General features: G+C 28.8%; 1 protein-coding gene across 5 annotated transcripts in view; it reads right to left on the bottom strand.

Annotated features, from left to right (window-relative positions):
* The window catches only part of ttk (zinc finger and BTB domain-containing protein ttk), a 74,357-nt gene that overhangs the window by 7,618 nt on the left and 40,753 nt on the right, over positions 1-25,986 (bottom strand). For 2 of the 5 annotated variants that reach the window (XM_075290081.1, XM_075290082.1), the window contains exons 1-4: positions 14,513-15,055; positions 6,112-6,472; positions 5,322-6,041; positions 4,563-4,644 (exon numbers count right to left, since the gene is read on the bottom strand). In XM_075290081.1, the coding sequence (XP_075146196.1) occupies positions 4,563-4,644; positions 5,322-6,041; positions 6,112-6,255 (946 nt within the window). In that variant the 5' untranslated portion in view covers positions 6,256-6,472; positions 14,513-15,055. Of the gene's footprint in view, positions 1-4,562; positions 4,645-5,321; positions 6,042-6,111; positions 6,473-13,556; positions 14,091-14,512; positions 15,056-25,986 lie in introns of those variants that run through there. The other 3 variants (XM_075290085.1, XM_075290083.1, XM_075290084.1) reach the window with 2 other exon arrangements.

The following is a 25,986-nucleotide window of genomic DNA, read 5'->3' as shown; positions in this document are numbered from 1 at the left end:
AACGAGTGTTTTGCTTTTTATATTTTTTTTGTGGTTGTTGAAAGTTTTAATAAAAAATAACCAGCAATTCAATTAATTTACAAAAAAATAATAAGTTTTTTGTATGATATTTTTCTTTAGTTATTAAAGTTAAAGAGAATTAGCTTCATTTGAAGGCAACAAGGTAGATATTTTCAATATGCGATTTTAACTAAGCGATTTTGTTTTTGTGGTTTTTGTTATCGAGTTTTTTTTTTGTTTTATGTATGTATATAAAAAATGTAAGTTTAACTTAATTTACCATAGATTGTGGAAAAAAATTTAACTAATTTTCTTTGATTTTGATACGTTTGTTTTGTTTTTTGCTTTATATAAAGTATGTACTAGTTTTTTTTAACGCAGTTTTAGGTGAGTTTTCCATTTAAAAAAAAATCACTTCTTTTTCAATAGGAGAATAGTGAATAGTGTTAAGGCACACTGTGGTGAATATTGAATTTTTTCTCTCTTTTTTTCTATTCTAAGGCCCCAGTGTGAGGGATGTTTTTTTTTGTTTATAGTAGTTGATAAGTGGAAATCAAAATAAATGTTATGAAAACTATTTTATATATAAATTATAAATATGTATTATTTAAAAAGAAGGTGCTTACTAAAAATTAAATTATTAACTAAATGTCTAAAACAAAAGAATAAATTGCACACAAACTTATAAAGGGAAAGTAGCGTAACAGGTTGAACCCTAAATCATCATTAGGCAAGGCAAGATAAGCTAACATCTCCCAAATGAAAGCCTTTTAAACTGCATTGCATAGGAGAGGTTTTAGGATTCACCCCAAAACGAAATATAATAATTTTTCATTAATAAATGAAACCAAAAAGAAAAAAACAGAAGGCGAGCTTTTGAAAGCTCGAGAAAGACATACAATTTTTGAAAATTGAAAAAAAAAACAGAAATGAAAAACAAATGTTTCTAAATAATAAAAAAAGAGTTCAAAGAGTTTCTTGGCATACAAAAGAAAAACTCTAAAAACACCATAACAGTTCTTTTCTTTTTTTTTTTTGTTTTGGAAAATAATAACAGAAATTCTGACTTTAAATTAAAATAAAAAATAACAAAATTAAAAAAAAAATGAATTTTTCCCAGAAAAATTACTTGTTTTTTTTTTTAAGTTTCTTTTACAAAGAAAACTTTTTACCGGGGGTTGTGAAACGAAGTGTTTTGAGGATTTTACGATATTTCCTTATTGGGTTTTTTTAGAAACTGTTATTATAAAAAAGCTAATGTTAGGCAATATAATTTTAATTATATTTAATGGAAAATGAGAATTATATACTCATAATATATAAATAATAAAAAATTACATTAACATGAGAAACAATATGCGAAACTTTTTAACTGTTTTTCTTTCTCTAAAGATTTTGGAATATTTTGGAAGCCTTTTTCTGGTTTATTATCAGTTTTCCATGAAAAAAATATATATTTTTGTTTTTAGCTACAAATATGGTCGTAGCCCCAAAAACAATATAACAGTAAAATTATTCTTTTTCTCTCTTTTTTTGTAAAAAAAATTCTCTTTAGTTTAGTTGTTAAAGTATTTGTCTAATTTTTCTTAAAAAGAATTGTGGGGGGGAGGGGGTTTACTATTTTCATAAAAAGCCAAAACCTTTGCTTAATAATTTACACTTAGACCATGACCTAAAAAAATGGACCATCGCCATTCGCCCTTCACTGCGCCACCGCCGCCGTTGCTGTTGTGGTGGGTGTTGTTAACGATCCAGCAGGCGGTGAACTCACAGAAGAAGATGACGCCGATGATGAACCCCCTGCCGGTGTTGAAGTATTTAATGTTAGGCCAGTCAAACCACTGCCCGATTGATTTGATGTTTGCGCATTTAGATCGGGTGGTGTGGGTGTCGAAGATGCACTAACATTTTGTGAACCCGACGCTGACATCTGACCGGGTAGCTGTATAGCATTACCGGCAGCGGCTGCCGCCAAAGCCGATGAGGGATTCTCTATCTTATGTATAATTTTAACGTGGGCGGTCATATTGTCTTTTCGCGTAAACTCTTTGAAACAGAAGGGACAGGGATAAACTTTTACATTGCGCTTGTGGGAGGTTACATAGTGACGGCAGAAATTACTGATATGTGTGTAGACACGAGAGCAGACTTTGCAACGGTACGTGTGTTCACCCTCTTTGGTACAGTAGTCACGCACCGAACCTTCACCTTCACCCTCAATAATCGAATTACATGATGTATTCAATTTGGTTTTTGGCGGTGGTGAGTTGACATTTAAGCTACCGGTACTGACACTTAAAGATTTCATTTTTGCAGCCTGATTAGTGTTTAAAAAATTGCCAGCCATCATTTCCATGTAATCTGCATTTGCAAAAGGCTGAAAATAAAGAAAATATATGTTAAATTGTATTCGTAGTTAAAAAAAAAAAACACAAAGTATGTGAAGAAATTCTAATGCAGAGCTAAGGAACTTAGTTCGTTTTTCACAGTGAAAATCCATACAGATTATACCAATTTTTTTTTATTAAAATAAAATATTTTTTATGCATTATTATTTTGAGATATTCCTTTGTTATTCACTAGAAAAACGAATTTAGTATATAGCTTAAGAGAAAATATGATATGTTTCGTTGGGAATTATTACAAAATAATGTTTTCTTTAATGAATGAATAAAAATCCAACCTTTACAACTGTTATAAGCTTATATGTTAATAAAATATCAACATTTTGAGGTTAAATTTTAAAAGTGATCATAATTTATGAATATTTAAGAGAATTTAACCATTTACAGAAATTCACCTTGGTGTGGTGAGTTTTTAAGAAATTCACCACACCCTCAAAACGACTTCAAAAGCCATATTTTCGATTAGAAAATCAAAAATCCCATAAAAATATAAATTTTTGTAACTAATTCTTTAAAAAAAAAACACATATCATATGAACTCTCGCAAATGAACTTCACATATATGGATTTATCACCAGCTTACCTTTACATCCACACCATTCGTCTTCAATTTTACACGCTTATTAATCTTTGGCTTAATAGACTTCACTATGGGTGCCAATTTTGGTATGCTGACCATTGAATTCAACATATTAGGCATTACTCCCGCAACACCTGACATTTGCATGCCACCAGCTGCAGCGGCGGCAACTTCGGCCAATTGTTGGTGATGTTTTTGTTGAGCAGCTAATAGAAATGCTTGTTGGCGGGCTTGCTGTGACATATTTGATAAATTATCTTGCGATGGTGAATCTGTGGCATTCGGATCGAATTTGAATTCCACAGGTTCATCATATTCATCCAACATTAATTGTGGTTCCATATAGGATGTATCCATTGGTTCATCATTATCACTGTCATTACCATCTAAAAATAAAAAAATTCAATATCGAAAAAATGAAAAGAAAACTCGTCATAAATTAAAAATATATATAATTATGTGTGGTGAAAATGTACAATGCGTTTAAAAAAACAATCACAAAATTAGACGAAAAAGAGAAAGTCATTTATTCTTGTTGCATGTGTGTTATGTTTTTTTTTTCATTCATGAATCTTACAAAAAAAGGAGAACATAAAACCAGCATCAAATTTGGATCGGAAAAGCTATAGGGATTTCAAGCCATTTATTTTACATGTGTATATATATGTTTATATACGGTGATTTTCTGTATATAGTAAATACATCTTAATAACTAAAATGGTGTTTATTTTTTTTTTTTGTGAAAAAATTTTGTTTTTTCTTTAGAGTTAGTTTTTTTTTATTAGCTAAATTTTGGTTTAAAGATTTTCGAAAATGGTATTTGAGTATTAAATAAACGTTTTAACGACTTTCACACGTCGGCCATAAATCCCTAAAAGCTCATACCGATTGTTATTATTTCTTGCATTAAGATTTATTATTATTATTTTTTTTTTTTTTTAATTTTACATATTATGTTTACTGTAATATCGTTTTTTTTTTGGAAATCTTTCAATTTTTCGTTAATCTTTGGTTCAATTTCTTAAACGGCATCATACGTTTCGAGAAATGCATTTAGAACTCACCTGCCGACGTTAAACGTATGTTCTACCGAAATTCGAAAATCACTAAACACTTTGCCACTTATTTTTTTCCAATTCTTTCACTACATTGATTAACAATAACTCAAGAAATATATTCATCCATCGCTCGCTGCGATTTGGTATGATTTTTTGTGCCTTATAGAAAAAATCCCTTTTAGCTTTTCCGATACAGATTTCATCTGTTATTTTCAAACTTCTTCTTCGTCTATACTATGAAAACGCGTAACATATTTTCTAATTATTTTCATGATGGAACATTTCAATAAGAAATGCTTTTATATGTTTTGATTATGAAATATAAGAGAATTATATACAAAGTTGTTGTTTTTTTTTTCTTGTTTCTATGTGAAAATGCAGGTGATTATCTATGTTTGTTTTTTTTTTACAAATTTTTTTGATTGACGAATGGAATGAGAGTTTGTTTTGTAAATTTATGTTGGTGATTAGCAAAATATTTCGTTCCATTAAAGAGTGACATAAGAAATCTGGACTTACCGGAAGTGCTGTTGTCATCGTTTTGTTGATTTCGATCTTGATTTTGTGATTTTTTGGTGGGTGAGTGTGAGTCGCGACTTTCCTATGGAGAATTTTAAGAAAACAGGGATTAATATAAATATAAAATACGAATTTAGTGAAGTATTTTATAAAAGAATTTAGCAAGACCTAATGTATCAAATCCCTGCACACACAAAAAAAATTTTCTGATTCAATCACGAAATTAATTGATCCAATTAATTTTTAATTGAAATGTCTTCAATCACAGAAATGATAGTATCAATTAAAAAATTAATTGAAGCTCAATTAAAAAGTTAATTGATCCAATTAAAAGATTAATTGATACTATTATTTTTGTGATTGATTTTTGTTTCAATTAAAAAATTTGTTGAATCAATTAAATTTTTAATTGAATATTTTTTAAAACTCAATTAAAATTTTAATTGGAAAAATGTTCGTGAAATTTTTTTGTGTGTGCATTAAATGTGATATTTTTCTATATTCACCACGGTGTGGTGAGTTTGAAAATATATTCACCACACCCTAATTTTGATTGGATTTCAAATGTGATATATTTCTGAATACATTTAGAGCAAAGAGGGATTTTTTTTGATTATATATCATTACAAATATAAAAGTTTGTGTAAAATCTCATTTTTTTTAATTAAACAATTGACTTGAGCTTGAAATGTGATCGGGATATCGTTTCCTTAATTCTATTATATCGTTTAAGTATATAAATTGTAATTTTATACTTACATTCATATCATCATTATTGCCTGAATCCCTTTGATTATCATCTGAGCCATCTTCATTGCCGGAATATGAATCATTGCACATTTTACCATCACCCATTTCACCATCATATTCATCATAGTCACCATCATCACTACCAGATAGCTTACGTGGCCTGCCACGTTTACGCTTTGGCATTGATGCTAAGGCCAATGTAAGCAAAGAATCTTGTCCAGGCTTCTGTTGGCCGCTGGATGGAATTTGGGGTTCATTATTATTATTGACATTGTCACGTTTACGTTTGGGCATTGAAGCCAATGCCAGTGTGAGTAACGATTCTTGTTGGGATTTTTGTTGTCCGGCAATTTGAGAGGCATTGCTATTATTGCTATTACCAACACCCGCTGATGCTTGATGTACTTTATGACGTTGTTGTTGTTGTTGCTGCTGTTGTTGTACCACATATGGTTGGATACGCTGCAGCTGTGGTGGTTGAGGTGTAGGCTCATTATTTGCAGGTTTGTCATCATTTACTTCAGTGAGACCTTTAATACGTAGACTTTCAGCTACTCTTAGGAAGGCGGTTAGACGTTCTTGATCCACAGAAACTTCACCACGATACATAAAATCCAATAAGGATTTCATGTCGGCGTAGGGAACATCTTTTAAAATTACTATGGGATGTTTTTCAGGATGATTAATAAATAAAGCATTGAAATAGGGACTGCAGGCTGAGAGAACCATCTGCAAAAAAAGACGACAAATTAAACAATCGCTAACATTCGTAATTAAAAAAAAAAACATTTCGACTTACTTTGTGTGCTTTGAGATATTGACCGTCCACGGCCAAAGTGACATCCGTGAAGGTTTCTGCATGTAAAAGCTGATCAAAGACTGATAGCAAATTACTTTGGTGGTTATTCCATCGTAAACAAAATCTCTGCGAAGCCATCTTCATTTGGAAGCCGTTGTGTTGTTTTTAATAGTATCAGGAGAGAATTCAAATTCAATTTAAGACTCAGAGTAAAAGGATATTTTCAAATCCTTTTTATGTGTTATTGTCTTTTGTAGGTGAGGAAAATAGGTATTGATTTTTTGTAAAAATAATTCAGCTGTTGTCTTGGAAATTTTGTGCCGGCACTGCACAGCCTTTAAAACATATTTCTGATTAAATCCTGCAATAAAAACAAAAAAGGAAATATGAAATCAGTAAAACTAAAAAAACACTGTAAAATTGTCAAAAATATTTAAATTGTATTGTTTTTGTTATTTTTGTGGAATTTATGTTAGCCATTCCATATTGGATTGACTATAGGAAAAATTCCTTCCTTGATGCGTAGCTAAATTTAGCCTGTTGCTTAATAGAAATGTTTTTTTTTTATTGGTAGCCTCTTGTAGTAGTATGTATAGCCTCGTCATTTTCATACACCTTTCCTCTGGCACGGATAAAAATAAAACGAAATGAAAGAAAAAAAATCTCAAAAAGCAACAGCAACAAAATAAGGCGAAATTTCTTCATCCACTTTACTTTCACGGATACACTTTTCTCTTTTTCAAAGAAACATTTTCCTCGGATAAACAAAATTAAAATTTCGAATTTCTTTATATTGGCGTATAAGCAAAGCAGAAAACGAGAAATGTTTCTGTTTCTGTTACCCCAACTACTAAAAATAGACAAAGGATCTTTTTGGTGTGTCGTTGTGGTGGTAGCTGACATAGCCACCCTCTCTTCCAATTGTTGCGCGTTGTCGCAGGCCCCCAAACATATTACCCCAAATAAGAGAAACAACAAAACTTTGCAGTAGTGACTGTTGTGGAGGCTGGCCGTTTGGCTATAGCCTGTGCTAATGGCAAATGAATGAATGAAAGCAGAAACAACATAAAACCGTACATTGTCCCCCTTCACAACACCCCACCCTGACCTATAGCGGACGAAACGATCGCTCGATCCCTCTCTCACATTCAGCATTTCGGAGGAGCTGTAGACTCTGGTGTAAAATATATAAAGAAAGAAAATTAAATTGCCAGGCATAGAAAGAAATAGCATAGCAGTCGTAAAAAAAAGGAGAATCAAAAAGCAACCACAGAATTATAGGAATAAAAAACAACCAACCAACCAACCACATCATATATGAACTCATTGGGTTGACACCAGAAGGAAGTGGTGGTATATTATAAAATTAGCATTGAGATTGTGGGCTAGCCGATGTGAACGAGGGGGTTAGTAAGAAAAACCACAGGATAATAACACTATGACATTTAAGTGTGCAGAGTAACAGAAAAGAAAAATCTGTGCAAAATATAAAAAATAGACCAATTGTCTGGAAAGATGGACGTGAGGGGAGGGACTAGTAACAAAATTCTGGTGAATAATAAAATGACGAATAATTTCATAGAATTTAGAGCCATTCCATAGAGAGAGTATATTCGAGGAATTAGCAACCTTAGAATATACACGGACGAAAAAGACTGTTTTTCATATGTTTGGGTATAAAAATTATATGTTTGGAACTCAAATTTTTTAACACAATATTTTTAAGTGCATATGTTAATATGTTAGAACGCTTAATACGCTTAGATGCAAACATATATTAATTTAGAAATAGCCTATAAACATATATGCGTTTAGAAAGAGAGACCTAGAGAGTAAGCTGCAAGTAAAATAATGGAAGTAACCAATGTGTGTCTTAAAAATATATCCACACAAAGAAAATTTCATTAAAATTTTTTACTACCAGTGTATGCCCTAAGGTGAGAGAAGTTCACCAATGTGGTATCACAATGGACTGAATAGTCTAAGTGAGCCTGATACATCGGGCTGCCACCTAACCTAACCTAACCTAACCATACCCTAAGGTGAAACATAATATGTTTGAACTATACAAACAATATTTTGTTTGGACCAATCCTGAAAATATATATGCTTGAAACAAAATGTGTTTGTGGTATATGTTACAGAAGCGATTTTTTTGAGGGTGTAGCTGATGGCAATTTTAAATAGGCTCCATTGTGGTGTTTGAAATTAAAATTTTCTTATATTAAGGTTATTATATTTTTTGATATTCCCTGTACTACATTGCCTAGGGCATGGTGAATTTGAGACCTATTTATTGAGTATTCTCATGTTCATAAAACGTTATATTAGGCAAATTTGCTAATTTATTTCCCACACCGTAGTGAGCATGTTTTTAACAAACCAAATAATGTGTGGTGAGTTTCTAATATATTCCCTAATCCATGGTAAATTTTTAAAAATTTATTTTGAAACGAATTTACCAGTTTGAAACCAATACAACATGGTTAGTACGAAAAATATGTAGGTTTTTACAAGAACTCAAAAATGTCATATATTTTCTTGCTATTAAAAATTACTTATTTATTATTCATACCATAGGTGCATTTTGAAAAATTGTATTGAATTATATTATTGTATAAAATAATAAAAAAAAAACTAATAAAAATGGAAATGAAAATATGAGTATTTCGGAGAAATAAAGCCTTAATAATGCGAAAAAATAAATATTGCTTATATTTTATGAATTGTTAAAGAAAAACAAGTCTTCTCTCACATTAAACAGGGTGTGGTGAATATATAAAGAAATTCACCACACCTAAATTTTTAATGCCCTTGAAATACTTCATGTTTAAACATCAATTGGTAAAAGTAAAATCGAAAAATAAATACAATATTTGCCAGAAAGGCAAAAAATTCAACATTAGAAAAACGCAAAAATGAGCAATAGTTAATTATGATTCCACAAAAGAATATAGAAATTTGAATAACTATGAAATGGAATCAACAATAATTATTTGCTTCAAATATTCTGTAACTCATTAAATATGAATAAAATTTATTTCTGTTTTTCCTTCAAATAGAAAAGAAGTTATTTTTTATATACTCATCGAACTTACACCAAAGTCCAGACTGTATAATGACAATGTAATGTAACAACTTTCAAAACAAAGTAACAAAAATGAGCTCATTATAAAATTCCTTTAGAAAGAAAAAAAAACAAAACATATGTATGTATATATGTATGGGTATATAAAATCAATGTAGCCAACAAGTGTTTTCATTTGTTATTGTTGCTGCCGCCACCCATTAAATTCATGATTCTCATAGTCCATAATAAAAGCCAAGTAACCGGTTTTCCTTTATCCGAATATAAGTTATTCATAAGGGTTACAACAGGAAATTGTAAGAAACCAAATAGAGTGAGAGAGCGAGAGAGAGAGAGAGAGAGAGCAGAATTCATAGATTTTATTTATTGCTATTTTAAATGGGTGAAAATAAAATAGCAACAACAACAACGACAGACGGACTAAAACCTCAAAACAAAATTAATTTCAAAACGGAAATAGATAAAAACAACTGGATAATGATCAAATACATTAAAAATTCAAACAACAATTGAGGAAAAACAAATTACGATGGTAATGATGATGATGATCGTATCATCATTATCATCATCACTATCCTCGTTGGGGAGAATATTTGAACGGATGGAGGAAAACAAAACAACAACAACAACAAGCAAACTTACAACACACCCATCCTAAAAAAAAGAAAATCATTTTAAACCGATCACGTCACAGATGACTGCAGCCGCAATAGACATGCACACACAAACACATACGCATTTACAACAACATTAACTTACTGTTAGATACCTATACAAACAACTACAACAACTATACAATTAAATGGCTACATTGCCAGATACAATCTTAAGCGATTATACATATATGTATGTGCATATAACGATATCCTCGCTATGAAAACGAATAATAATAGACACACAAGAGACGTATTTATAACGCATGGCCAAAGCGTGACTTACACAAAATGAACACGTATTTTCACCCCATAGAGAAGGGGGAATTTTTCAATGGATGTAAAGACCCTATGTAAACATGAGTAATCAAATGAAAATGGGGAGTAAAACAATGTGACCTAAACACACACACACACAGGTACACTGTCAACTGCACATCGAACAAAAGTCAAGCTTAGAGTTTAGAAAATCAACAGGGCTATAAAATGAATAGAAAGAAGTACAGCCAAAAAGTTAAATAACATTAGAGAGAAGGATAAATGAGAGACAGATAATGGCTACAACAAAAATAACAATGGAATGTAACAACAATCCATAGAGACCAGCAACTGCATTATACATTAAGGAGAATTTTATATGGATACACAAATGTGATGCCTGAAGAGGGGGTGTGGGGGTTTGTCTCTATGAATATTACGAAACTCAATAAGGCATAACGTTGTTGTTTTCAATGTATGAGAATAACCATGCATGCCGCCCGTATAGAAAAACACAAAAACGTTGAGCAAAAATTACAAGAGAAATAAACAATCAACAATTACCATTGTAATATAGTATGTAGTTTGTTTTGGAGGCTAAATTGATTTGCTCAATTTTTCTCTCATCAGAGAGAATGGGAGAGAGAGAGAGAGTTGAAAACAATTGTCATTGGCTTAATAGAATCAACAAGTAAAAGAAATTCCTTCAAAATACACAAACAAAATAGATAGAAAGACGAAACAAAAAGACAAATAAAGCCATAAATGTTTTCATTGTATAGTTCTTTTAGAAATTTAAAGAGATTTTTCTCTTAAAATTGCCATCAAAGAGTATACAAAATAAAAAAAAAAAAACGAAACTCTCGAGAAAACTTAAGGGAATTGGTTACTTGATATTTCTCTTAAAATTCCACAAGACAATCAATGTAATATTCTTACGGAAATAATAACTGAGGATAAGTAAAAAATAACTTGCAATTGGAGATTAAGGTGAAACAATTAGGAATACATTATATAAATTAAAGTATTCGAGTTTTCAAAAACAATGACAATTTTGAGAAAATATATTATTGTTACTTGGTAGGCGTTTTGGAATATTTTTTAATAAATATTTCAAAACATAATATTTTATTAGTTTTGTGGAGAAATTTAGAGATCTTCTAAAACATGAAAATGTATATTTAAATTAGATGTTTTGCCCTTTTCGAAATAAAAGAGCAAGCCTATTTCATCTCAGATTCAAAAGAAACTATATTTACAATGTGTAAAATGTGCTAATTGTACTTCAGACTTCAAATTGGCTAGGAAACATAAATGTGTCTTCGCAAAGATTTCGGATCAAATTTCTTCGGAATGCTCCATCGAAATGGTGATCTTGTTGCTGATCATTTCTTTTTTTTTTTTCAAAACTATACTCACGAAATTTAAGTTTATGTACGATATTTATTACAAAATGCCAATTAAAAAGTTCCTCTTTCCAATATTAATCACTTAAGTTTTTGTTATATATTTTTAGTAATAAATGGGGATAATTGTATATTTTGTTGTACTACTTTATCGTTTAGCTTTGGCTGTGTTTTTTTTTTTTCATTTGTATTCACAGGTATATTTTTAATTAACTTTTTAATTGTATCCATTTGTCTTTAAACATTTTTAATATTAAACCTCACTAGAAAAATATTTTTTTAAATTATTTTCTTGTAAGTTTTTTATTGAATGTGTCTCAATCTTTTTTTTAATAATTTTTGGTGCATTTTTGTGTCTTATATTTTGGTGTAATGTTTTTAATATTATTTGAACGATTTCAGAAAATTCACTAGACAATATTAAACAGCACTTTAACATTTGTATATTTATTTTGAATTTATATTATTAATAATCTTCCGAAAAAGTCAAAGAATTTCCCAAGAGTAGTAATATTCGTTTACAATTTTATAAATATCAGATTTGTTTGCCTTCTAACAGATAAAGCTAAATTGAGAAAAATATTAGAGACCATAATATAAAGTAATTTAGAGAAGAAAAATTATTAAAAATTATGATTTAAATTTCTTGCATATTATTGAAAACTTTGGTAGTTTCACTTAAATATTTTCAATTGAAATACAGTATGTCAAAAAAGTCTTTTGACATTGCCAAATATTTCAAATTCCAGAAATAATTGAAGTAAAAATCGAGTTGTTAATTCGTTTTGAGAAAAATAAAATATGTATACTTTGCAAAATACATAATAAACTATTTTTTAAAATTAAATTATATTTAATTTTGGAACAAAACATAAGTTTTATCCTATTGTCAAAACACTTTCTGTATACAGTTTCGAGCTCAGAAAAAGAGAACGGTGTAATGTCTCAAGCTTCTCAAGGAAAATTAAGTATTTTCCAAAATTCTCCATGGTGTGGTGAATATTTTTCAAAATTCACCACACTTGGATTTTAAGAGATTCTAATATATCTATTTCATAGAAATATATTAAAAATATTTAGAATAAAGAAAAACAAATATTTATAGAAAATTATACCAATACCATTAATATGATACGATATTATTCATAGAAGCTACATTTTGTGGCAAATATATTCAAATTTTTGAAAGAATTTATTGAAAAAAATTATTTGAAGTTATCTAATGGGATTTAATTCAATATCGAATATTTTATTTTTCGAAAACACTATCACTTTGAAAAGTACTTATGTTGCATAAATGAGAAAAGTCTCTAATTTAATTCTTTATACTATAACATTATAAATCAGTTTGATATATATAACTGATACATATTTAAAAATATTCCTACTTCAAACAGAATTGTTGCTTTGCAAAAATCTTATTTCAATGTTTTTTTTTTTTTTACAACTACAGTTTAGTCTCTAAAAAGTGCACTTCCACCTTTGCCCATATTTTGTCCGCTTTTAAGAGGGATTACTGTGTAGACGTATTCCATTTTTTACGGTTTAATGTTATTATTTTTCACTGGTTTTGTTTTTAAACATTGTGACCATCATATTCACATTTTTTTAAACTTCTTACAATTTTAATTTGTTTTTGGCATTGTAATATTTTAACACATTTTCAGTCATATTTTATTTTTCAGCAACACATATATCAGTCACATTTTTTTTTTTAAGTTTAATTTTCTTTTAGAAAAAAATTTTTATCATTTATTGGAATAATGCAATTTTTAATTTTTTAGTAACACAGTTTATTTTTTCGATTTTGTTTTAGTGTGTGCATTAATTAACTGTTTCTGTTATATTTTATTAAATTTTTTTTCTACATCTTGTTTTATCACCATTAAATAGTTTGTTTAAAATAAAATTATATATTACTATTTATTATATTAGTACAACGTTGTACGGCACATTTTTTTTAAACAATGAGAAATCTCGTTTTGTTTTTTCTCAAGTACATATGATATCTCTCTTTATTCTGCATATAGATTTTCTTACTTTTTTTCTCAATTTCTTTTTTATTTGCTGTTTGTTTGTTGTTTTTTTTTTTCTATTTAAAATATATATTGTTGTCAGTTAATAGAATAGAAAATTCTTTTTTAAAGTGGACACCATACGACACGAAGGCGACGGAGGTCCACACACGATTCAATGACAGCAACACGATGGACACGTCCTTACAGTCACGAGTAACAACAGCGAATGTACGTAATGCGTAAAGAAAAAATTATTTTAAACTCAATGTGAGTTAGTAGTGGTGAGGTGATGGTGGTTGAGTAGAATAATGAAGTCCTGAGGAATCTACATTAGCAGAATAATAACGTCAGCGTCGTCGCTAGGCAACCCAAAGCAGCGGCAGCGACAGCGACGTTATTGCTAAACCACACACACCAACTGAATCAAGCTCACTCTCTCCCTATTGCTCTCTCATTTTAACTTGTTGACATTCTCTGTGCCATACACCCCAAATAAAAGAGAGCTGGAGAATTTTCGTTAATGAAGAAAAAAAAAAATACACAACCCACTGCCAACAAACCTCCCTACACAATAACCTTTAATACGGTTTTCAATATTGTTTTTGTTTTTTCTTTTGTATTTCTTCTTTCGTATGAGAGTGAGATAAAGTTAGTTAGAGAATAAGAGAAGGGTATTTTAATTCATGAGTTTTGGTGTTTTAGCTTTGTAAATATGTATCAATGGAGATTTGTTGCTTTTCTGGAGGCTTTTAGATCACTTTAATGACGTTGCTTAGTTTTTCTAGTAAGGCTCATTCACAGGCCTTTGTATTGTTGTTTTTCATTTATAAAAGAAAAAAATCAATTCGTTTTCTTTTAATTTCGTACAAATGTAGTATTTCACCAAAATGCCAAACAAAATTCTTGTAAACACTTTAAATTTTAAAATTGCATTCTTTGAACAATACACCTGTAATTTTCCATATATATTTTTCTTACTTTTTATATAAAATTTTTCTCGTTATTTAGAAAAACATTGTCGTTATATATATTTTGTTTTCCAAATTTTTTTTATAACATTTGTCACTTTGTGTTTTTTCTAAATATTTTCTTATGCGTATATTTTTTCCTTGGTCTTCTATTTTATTTTTTTTTAATATTCGTGCGGTATTGCCGTTTTTTATTTGCCTTCGAGTTTTTAATTCTGACGAACTCTCCTTTACGACACCACTACCATGACTGACAGTCCTCTTTGCTCCTCATGATCGCGTAGACCAAAATAAAATCATCGTGTGCAGTAGTGGTACTTCGTTTCGTCGGTTGCTTAGCCATCGGCAATCGACAACGAGCTGTTGTGTATTTTCATCCCAATGCTTTTTCGTATACGACCAACCAACGAAAGCAGCAGAAGCCCCATCAACCTAAGCACCACCAAACGTCGATTGTTGCTCCGTGTTCATGGTGTTGTTGTTGTTCGTTACAGCCCCGCCATCCTCAGCTAACATTCCAAGAGCAAAAAGTAAATCCTCTTAAATGCAACAACAAAGCATACACAAGGCAAACACACGCACACACACTAGTACGAATACACAATCGTCAAACCGAAACCTTTAATAAATCAACCACCATAAATTGCCTGAAAAAGTTCAACCGTCATCGTCATCATCATCAAAAAGTCAGTCAGTCACCACCGAACGAACCACACCACCACTTGATGAATATTCCAATTTCACATAATTTGATTTCCATACAAATGTCATTGTAGTTGTATTGGTTGGTAGTAGATTTGTTTTCTACTTCTGCTGATGGTTTTTTTGTATATCATGTGGTCTCCTTTTCCTTTTAAGTAAAAAAAGCACACACTCTTACATATACATGCAAGCGTATCCATCCAACAAAAATATTAAGTGGATTCGTAGCTATTCGTATTCTGTAGATTGAGAGTGAGACTACAAGGAGAATAAAAACAATTGAGCTCTATTTCCTAGTCAACCCCCAAAGAGCGATCCATTCTCGTAGTCTCTGAAAATTAACTAGTAAGAGAGTACTTCTCTTTCTCTAAATTACTCTCCAATTGGGATACTATTTTCAGAAACAGGGTGCTTAAGAAGTCTTTGCTTGGTATTTACGAAATAGGTGCATATGGAGTAGCCCAAATGAAATGTAATGATAAGGACATTAACGTTCAAAACGATATTTTATTGTTCGAAATGATAGTAACTTCATAATAGTTTAATAAAATTAATTAATTTCCAAAAAAATGCTTTGCTCCCGAATGAGGCTTTCTGTAAATTACGTACTTTTTTTGTGTAGTGGTATAGTGTATGTATATACATTTACGAGCATACGTATATATCATATGCAAAAGTCTCATATTTTCGGATCCAAAATTAAAATAATGGTTATATAACCCTTTGATTTCGAACAAAAGACACTACACCTTAAGCCGAGAAAATCTTTCGAGTAAAAAGCGTCTAATTTTGAATTATTTTCAGCCAATGTAAAAAAAAATCCAATTTAAGCGCGCCATTCATAATGTTAAATGATTGTTTCAGATTTATTAATGGCAAGAAACACTTAATGCTTATGAAAATATGTACTTTTCTCAGTGTATCTAGTTTTTTAATCACTTTCCAGAATAGAATTTGAAAATGAAAAACCTTATTTAAGAGTTCCTAATATTGTCACACCCTGTATTGAAGAACTTTCATATTATTACACATACTCTGGTTGGTAAGTGATCAATGCATACTCTCCACCTTATGTTTATTTTCTCTCTCATCTTATGCTATTTTAAGTTCGTGAAAAGTTAAAACGCCGTTATGCACTAGCTCTTTTTAAAATGGGCTCTCTGTATCTCTCTCTCTCGCAATGTGGCTATTTAACATTATTGACCTGTTTTTGTTTCCTATTTCCTTTACATCAAATTTTTAGAAAGCGCTAAGTGTAGAAATCTGCCTTAAAGTTCCATGAAATTTAGAGAAGGGGTGACAGAGGAGAAAAGGATGGAACCAATAAAAACGAATGAGCAAAGCTTTGTTTATTTGGGGGGAGACTGGTCAAAGTGAATTCTCAAATGTGTGTATGCGTTTGTTTTCGAAAAAATTGTGATAACGTAGTTGGATGGTTAATTCTACAAGGGAAATCAGGAGATATGTATACATAAGGATAAGAAGGGCGTTTCCTTATATGATGGCTGAGTGAACAAGGGCTTACGATTACGTATGAAAATGGTGGTGATTTTTTTTTGTTAATGCAAAAAGGAGGAGTTTTGTGGTTGTACAAAGTTTTCTTACTGGTGGCGTATACCCACCCGGCTATCCACTACCACCACTCCTTTATGTTTGATTTAATGGTAGCCATGCCAACCAAGCATAACAACCTAAATATTTTCAAACAGAACCACATAAACCCACCTTAAATTTAAATCTAACAATTTTCCATAACACCATCCATCCACATCCACTCGGCTGCCTTTCCCGTGTGCTTTTTTATTCGTTAATGTAGTTTCGCTTTCCGTTCTGTTTGTTTCATATTCTATCGTGTTTTTTTTTCCTACACATATTGCCTTGTTTGTCTATTATTATCCATTATATCCCCACCTTAGAATATTTGTAAAAAAAAACAAACTGAAACAACTACAACAATAACTGTTGTTCATTCACCATGCTATGCTCCCTTATGACTGTGATCGGTGTAGAGTTGCCATAAGATTGTGATTTCAAGGAACTTTCATAAACAAAAGAATGTCGACTTAAATTGAAATTTACTTTTCAAAAGTAATTGCCTCAGTTTCTGGGGTTTCCCAGGTTTAGATCTACAGTGCTATGGGCTAATTCATCGTTGGATTGGTTAGTTACCTATTGATATTGCTAAAAATTCGTTCATTATTAACCCACTTTGACATAAAGTTTAGATGGCAACCCTAAATGGCAACGAAAACGTTTCTAATGCTTTCTTGCTCTCCGCGCCTTGTAGAGTCATAATAAACAGCGTCTATCATAGAGCTTAAAACGATCCTCTGCGCTCTCCCATAAAGTGGAATAGAGCTTTTGTCATTGAAATATGTAACGTTGGTTGTTCCCCTCGTCTTTTGGCCTTTCCTTTGCACGAGCAAAGATCACAAGCACACACATGCGGGGCAGTCAGTCCCATTATCGTTTCTAATATCCCACACACAATTCATTTGTGGTTGTAAGTCCACATAGAGACTGGAAATGTGGTGTACCTTTCAGCTTTGTTGGTGAACTTTTTAAGGCGTAGATACTAACATGGATAGGAATGGTCACAGGGCCTAAGGCTAGAAGTGGGGAGAAGGATTGGGGGATCATCCACATTGTTGTTTCGTCGTCGGCACTACGAATGGATAGATGAAACGCACACATCCCCACGCATGCAAGCCCATGTCCGTTCACCACCAAACATCCATCCACCATGTAATCACAGTCATTGAATCGTATCGTAAGCAATGCCAAGAAATAAGCTTTGTACATTTACAGAAGGCTGACTGCAGCTGAGCAGCATACATATCGTGGTTACTGCGAAGGCGTTCACACACCGATAGGTGGTTGTGTGAGTATTTCAAGCGATTTCAAAGCATATTTCTATTCAAAATGGATGCGAGAGAGTCCGTCTATGATCGCATAATTGTGGATGGATGAAAATATCGTTCGTGTGGGGAACTAGCGTGTATGCGACGACGACGGCGACGACCGAAAAAACAATCACACAATGAAGACAAAAAATTCCGTTTGTGCCTTGTTTGCCTTGCCCTATTGCGTGATGCTTGTTCATTTTCAGTATACAAATACACACCTGCACATATGGCAACATTCGATCGTTGAGGGAGATTGAGTACAATAGAGAGTGAGAGAATGGTAGATTGCGAAAGACATTCTCTCATAATAGATAGCTTTTTTTTTTGAACGTCCAGAGATGGGAACATAAATAATTATTTAGCTGATGTCATTGTAGGGATTTTCCATAGAGATCCGGGATGAATGAATCATCCTTTTAATTTATAATACTAACTTCACATGGTTACTAGATAATATAAAACAAAAAACAAAAGTAGGATTTGAAATAGTGTCGCCACAACATTATGTCCGATATCTCTTCAAAGTAGATTTCGACTAAAATCTTGATTGATTGTGGTAGAAAAATATAATTTGTCTCGTATTGGATTTGAATAAAATCTCATATAAAATCCACTGCACTCAGAGTGCAACTGTGATTTTAGTCGTAAAACCTCATTTTTTGCCATCCTGTGGCTATTTTAATTGTAGAAGTGTGTGTATACACAGATAAATAAGTAAACTGTTTTATATCAAAACTGGACTACATAGTGCGAAAATTGAACTAAATTATATCCCACATTTGAGATTTCCACAAAGCGTTGTTAAAAACAGGGTAATTTAATGCCCTGGTGCACTTTTTAACTACAAATGACGAAATTACACCCTCTCATAGAAGAAAAATTAACTAAAAATTATGGAGAAATCATTGTCGCCATATCATGACAATTCTAACCACACTGTAATTCATTCTTACTACTTTTGGGAATCGTACGAACATTTGTTTTTGCTTTAGTTCATATTGATCTTATGTGTACGGCCATTGAACTTTGTATCCACTTTTAGTTCATAAAATGTTTGAGACATACTTAACAAACAGAATTTTCATTAGGCTGTGGAAAATTCCGAAAAAATAACAAAATTTAACTACAAACAAATAATTTTTTGCAATAAAAATAAGTTAAATTTAGCGTTAGTTTATTTTCGGTGTATGCATGTTAACAAACGGCTTTGTTTGTGTTTTCACAAAATGGAGAAATCTTAAGATTTTAACCTTCTCTTAAAGATTTTGGTATTTAATCCAAGAATTCAATACCCCAGTTAATTGAACGTTTATTTCTTTATATTAAAAATTGTTTCTTTACATTAAGGAAAATTTGCCATACTTCAAAGACATACGTCTGTAACGGAATTACGCAAATTTCAAAGATTCCTGTGCTAATATTAAAGAAAATAATTCACACAACAACTATTATAATCTTATAATTAAATTTTCTTTATTATAACGAAATTTGTCCTTTATATTGGGTAAATTGGATATCCTAAAATTAAGGTTGCTTAATCTTTAAATATTTTTTTTAGTGTACACGAATTCAAGCAAGAATTATGGTATCTGTGGCTTAAGCCTGGTAAAAAGAATTTACCATCCGAAAATACTTTGATAATTTGATAAAAATGTAATTGTCGTCATATTAGTGTTGTCCCAGGATTTTCGGGAAGGGATTAATACCGATTTCCGGGATTTTTTTATTTTGAATTAAATTTGTGGCTTTTTTTTAGGATTGTTTATCAATAAATTGGAGTCCCCATTGAGTTAATAAACATTTACACCATGAGAAAAAATGTATTATACACTGAAAAAAATATTTACGTAATATTAAAGATTACGAAACCTAAATTTGAGGATGCGCAATTTACAAATTACTAAAAACAAATTTCTTTAAAATAATGAAATTTTAATTAAGATAAATTTTATAATCTTTGCTTCAATTTTTTTTTTATTAAATTTAGGACACACATTTTGGAAATTTGCGTCCCTCGGTTAAAGTCGTATATATCTGAACTAAGCCCAATTTTCCTTAAAGTAAAGAACACACATTTTTTATTTAAAGAAATCGTTCTTAAAGTAACTGAAATATTGAATCTTTAAATTTAAAATAAAAGCACTCCAAATATATGCTAAGACTTATTTTGAGGATTTAGCATCTTTGGTTTAAAGTATTTTTGGAATTAAGAAAACATTTTGTACGTTGATGTATCCGTTATAATTTGGATTTCATTTTTGTCATTTGTTTGTACGTGAATAGCTTTATGAATATACCGCAAAAAAGTGAATGAAAATTCGATAAATGGAATATCTATCTTAATTTTAATTTTATTGATCCTAGATTTAAAGCAACATATGTCGCTAAAAAATGTCTTTATATTTAAGAAGCCGCATCTTTGGCTCGGAATCAATACCAAAATCCTTAAGGGAAGGTCAAAATCTTTGGATCCAAGTAAACTTTTTTGTTGAGTGTACATGAGGTATACTATAAACAGCACAATTTCATCAAAAATCAAAGTAAACGATCAGGTCCTCCTTTGGACAATAAGTTTATGTGAAATGGTATTCGCGCCACATAAAATGAAAACCAATTATAAAAGGTCCGTCGCCAATATGATAAGATCGCATTTATCCTATATTTTGAAATCCCGGGATTTATAAAATCGATCCCGAATGACAGCCCCCAATAATCAGAGAACATCGGTGAGTTTTTATAAAATACATTCCTATAAGAAAAAAATTCCTTATATTCATATGTTATGTATGCATAAAAGAAACTTTGTTCTTATAAACAATAATTCCCTATAAGAAAAAAAAAACGCATATTAGAAAAAAGATGTGTTTTTTCTCGACTTTCTTATATCCGTTATCCCCTTTATATTGTTGTACTTTTAATTGAATTTTGATGAAAAACCGAACCTAGTACCCACTTTTAAATAGCACGATTTTCATATTCCTAAAAAATACCTGTTTTATGTCATTTTTAAAAGATAAATGCAAATACAAATTTATAACAAAACCTACAAGTTATACACAAAAAAATAATTTTTGGATCCAATCACGAAATTAATTGATCCAATTAATTTTTAATTGAAATGTCTTCAATCACAGAAATGATAGTATCAATCACCGAAGTCAATTAAAAAATTTAATTGATACTATTAATTTTTGATCCAATTAATTTTTAATTGAAATGTCTTCAATCACAGAAATGATAGTATCAATCGTCGAAGTCAATTAAAAAATTTAATTGATACTATTAATTTTTGTGATTAATATTTGTTTGAATTAAAAAAAAATTCTTGAATCAATAAAATTTTTGATTGAATGTTTTTTTAAAATTCAATTAAAATTTTTATTGCAAATATTTTGGTGAATTTTTTTTCTGTGTAACCTACACAGAAAATTTTATAGGTCGGCATCGACTTTATGCTTGCCTTCAAAATGTCTAAAACAAGGGCCATATCACACTGCCCATCTCTGATATTCAACAAGCCTATGTGAAAAGTTCTCATTCTCAAAGGAGAATAATATTGTTTGTTATTCAACCATAACGGTGAACGAGAGAAGGGGGTGAAATGAGAACAAGCGAGAGGCAATCATCTCCAATGACATTTTAACTTTTTTTCGTAAGATTTTAACTTTTTAGTCACCATAGATCGTTGTAGATGCCTTAGTTGCGGTTGTAAATACTGGCTTCGTTGGCATTGTCGTTAGAATCTTTTAGAAGTCCACCAACAGTAACAACAACAACAACAAGTTAGCCATGTGTTGTTCTACAACCAAGTGTAGGAGATTGTGTTGGGTAGGAGGTTGGGGGTTGGTAGATAGGCAGGCAGGAAAAAAGCTAAAGCTATTGGGTTGTTGTGTGTGTGTGCCTTTAAAGAAACCTACTTAAAAACAGCCTACGTGCCAAAAGGAGGAATATCATTATCATCACCAACAACAACATCATTATCATCACAGACAGTTGTATTAGTACCATTAAAGCTGTCATTAATGATCATCTTACATTACAACAGATCTTCTTTTTCTGATGTTGATTTGAGTTGGTGGTTTCTATGTCGTCGAAAAACAAAAAAACAACAACTGTGTGAGAATGTCGATGTTAATGGCTGGATTGCTCGTTTATTCATCGTTGGTTGCTGGTAGCTTTGTCTGTCCACCCTCCTGCCCGTTGCGATGGATATGGATGGTTGGGTTGGAAGAAATTACATCATTTTCATTTTTCATAAAAATGTATGTATGTATGTGTATGTAACCATCGGGATGTTCATACGGACAAACACAAACACATGAAAATGTGTAATTTTGTAACAAATAAACAAAAAATGAGCTATGATGACAGTGTTGTATTCGGCGTTCATCATCGTCATCACTATATGAGATTTTAGTATCTAATCTATGATAGAGGTACTTCTATAGAGCTACTTGGGCTTAAGGAGGTCGTCAGAATGAATGAATTTAAGATGAGAATTATTTGTATAATTCCCTTAATTCTATCATATAACAATGGGATGCAGGGATATTCCAAAGAAAATATTTCCAGAAAAATAAGGAAACTAAATTTTTAAATCATATCAGGAGGGAAACGGAATGGGGTTTTAGCCGGTATTGTTGATGGACGCATTCTTGGTTACATAAGTAAAATAAAATTAAAATTATTAAAATTTAATTAAGTTAAATTAAATCAATTTAAATTAAATTAATTTAATTTAATTTAATTAAATTAAATTACATTAAATTAAATTAAATTAAATTAAATTAAATTAAATTAAATTAAATTAAATTAAATTAAATTAAATTAAATTAAATTAAATTAAATTAAATTAAATTAAATTAAATTAAATTAAATTAAATTAAATTAAATTAAATTAAATTAAATTAAATTAAATTAAATTAAATTAAATTAAATTAAATTAAATTAAATTAAATTAAATTAAATTAAATTAAATTAAATTAAATTAAATTAAATTAAATTAAATTAAATTAAATTAAATTAAATTAAATTAAATTAAATTAAATTAAATTAAATTAAATTAAATTAAATTAAATTAAATTAAATTAAATTAAATTAAATTAAATTAAATTAAATTAAATTAAATTAAATTAAATTAAATTAAATTAAATTAAATTAAATTAAATTAAATTAAATTAAATTAAATTAAATTAAATTAAATTAAATTAAATTAAATTAAATTAAATTAAATTAAATTAAATTAAATTAAATTAAATTAAATTAAATTAAATTAAATTAAATTAAATTAAATTAAATTAAATTAAATTAAATTAAATTAAATTAAATTAAATTAAATTAAATTAAATTAAATTAAATTAAATTAAATTAAATTAAATTAAATTAAATTAAATTAAATTAAATTAAATTAAATTAAATTAAATTAAATTAAATTAAATTAAATTAAATTAAATTAAATTAAATTAAATTAAATTAAATTAAATTAAATTAAATTAAATTAAATTAAATTAAATTAAATTAAATTAAATTAAATTAAATTAAATTAAATTAAATTAAATTAAATTAAATTAAATTAAATTAAATTAAATTAAATTAAATTAAATTAAATTAAATTAAATTAAATTAAATTAAATTAAATTAAATTAAATTAAATTAAATTAAATTAAATTAAATTAAATTAAATTAAATTAAATTAAATTAAATTAAATTAAATTAAATTAAATTAAATTAAATTAAATTAAATTAAATTAAATTAAATTAAATTAAATTAAATTAAATTAAATTAAATTAAATTAAATTAAATTAAATTAAATTAAATTAAATTAAATTAAATTAAATTAAATTAAATTAAATTAAATTAAATTAAATTAAATTAAATTAAATTAAATTAAATTAAATTAAATTAAATTAAATTAAATTAAATTAAATTAAATTAAATTAAATTAAATTAAATTAAATTAAATTAAATTAAATTAAATTAAATTAAATTAAATTAAATTAAATTAAATTAAATTAAATTAAATTAAATTAAATTAAATTAAATTAAATTAAATTAAATTAAATTAAATTAAATTAAATTAAATTAAATTAAATTAAATTAAATTAAATTAAATTAAATTAAATTAAATTAAATTAAATTAAATTAAATTAAATTAAATTAAATTAAATTAAGTTAAGTTAAGTTAAGTTAAGTTAAGTTAAGTTAAGTTAAGTTAAGTTAAGTTAAGTTAAGTTAAGTTAAGTTAAGTTAAGTTAAGTTAAGTTAAGTTAAGTTAAGTTAAGTTAAGTTAAGTTAAGTTAAGTTAAGTTAAGTTAAGTTAAGTTAAGTTAAGTTAAGTTAAGTTAAGTTAAGTTAAGTTAAGTTAAGTTAAGTTAAGTTAAGTTAAGTTAAGTTAAGTTAAGTTAAGTTAAGTTAAATTAAATTAAATTACATTAAATTAAACTAAATTACTACTAACAATAACGATATCCCAACTATACAATACTACTTACAACCAGGCAGTCACACCAATGCAATATCACAAAACTTACATGGCAATTCTACAAATTATCAAATACCAGGTAACGAAGATGTCAAAAAATTTATGAGAAATGAAAAACTACTGGACGTACAGAGCATTTACACACTAACTCTCTGCACAGAATTCGGCGATAATCAACAATTTCTCCAACGCATCGATCACTCTCAGAACACAAGAAGAAGAAGAGAAGGACGCTATAAAGTTCCAAGACATAATACGAGATATGGAAGTAATTCACTGGCCGTACAACTACCCAACGCATTAAATTGTCTACCATTAGAAATATTTAATACTAAAGATCAATTTAAATTTAAAAAGAAATTGAAAGAATATCTATTAATCCACCAATGAAATATTTAAAAGAAATGTTAATTGAATTTAATCTATTTAATCGATTATAAACCAAAAATCTGAATTATTAAATTGAAATTCGAATTGCTATTAATTATTTGCATTAAAAATTTTGTATTACTATAAGTTCGTACTACCAAAATGTAATAATTTATTTCCTGCAGATAAAACGTATGGTTTCGCGGGGCTATATTATTATTGTAAACCCAAATGAAATATTCAATAAAAAAAAAAAATAAATTAAATTAAATTAAATTAAATTAAATTAAATTAAATTAAATTAATTTAATTTAATTTAATTTAATTTAATTTAATTTAATTTAATTTAATTTAATTTAATTTAATTTAATTTAATTTAATTTAATTTAATTTAATTTAATTTAATTTAATTTAATTTAATTTAATTTAATTTAATTTAATTTAATTTAATTTAATTTAATTTAATTTAATTTAATTTAATTTAAATTAAACTAAGTTAAATTAAATTCAAATTTTATATTTGCTTTGTATGTACGTCATTCTTCTTAATTCTTTTACTAAACGAAATTTTAATTATATTAAATTTTTTTCTAATTTTCTTTTTTCTTGTAATTTTAGGTAAATGTACAATTGTCTAGAAAAATTATGAGAAAATTTTCCCAAAACTAAGTAAACAGAGTAAGTCTCATAAATATTCCATTTTAAGTTAATTATAGGTAAAATATCAGTGTTTTCAAAAATTAAACGTTTCTCGTGCTTTTTGTGAGGGCCAATTACTGCAGGGGCAGAAACGAATAGAGGAAAAACGAAAACCTTGCGTGTCATCTTCAAATACAAAACGCATTTTCAAAATTGAGGCCAACGATTGATTAGTTGCTGTAGATTAACAAACGAGGAAATTGATCTCGCCCCCATCAATATTATTGTTATTTTGCAATTGTGACGACTGCAGGCTGGTTTGCCAGCCAATGAATGTAAAGTACAATGGAGATGACCAATATATATGGTGACAACTCTTCTTTGAC

The sequence above is a fragment of the Haematobia irritans genome, chromosome 1, assembly GCF_050003625.1.
Source record: "Haematobia irritans isolate KBUSLIRL chromosome 1, ASM5000362v1, whole genome shotgun sequence".
NCBI classification, from domain to species: Eukaryota; Metazoa; Arthropoda; class Insecta; order Diptera; family Muscidae; genus Haematobia; species Haematobia irritans.
The sequence above is the reverse complement of the archived record's forward strand: the minus strand, read 5'-3'. Positions and strand labels throughout refer to the sequence as shown.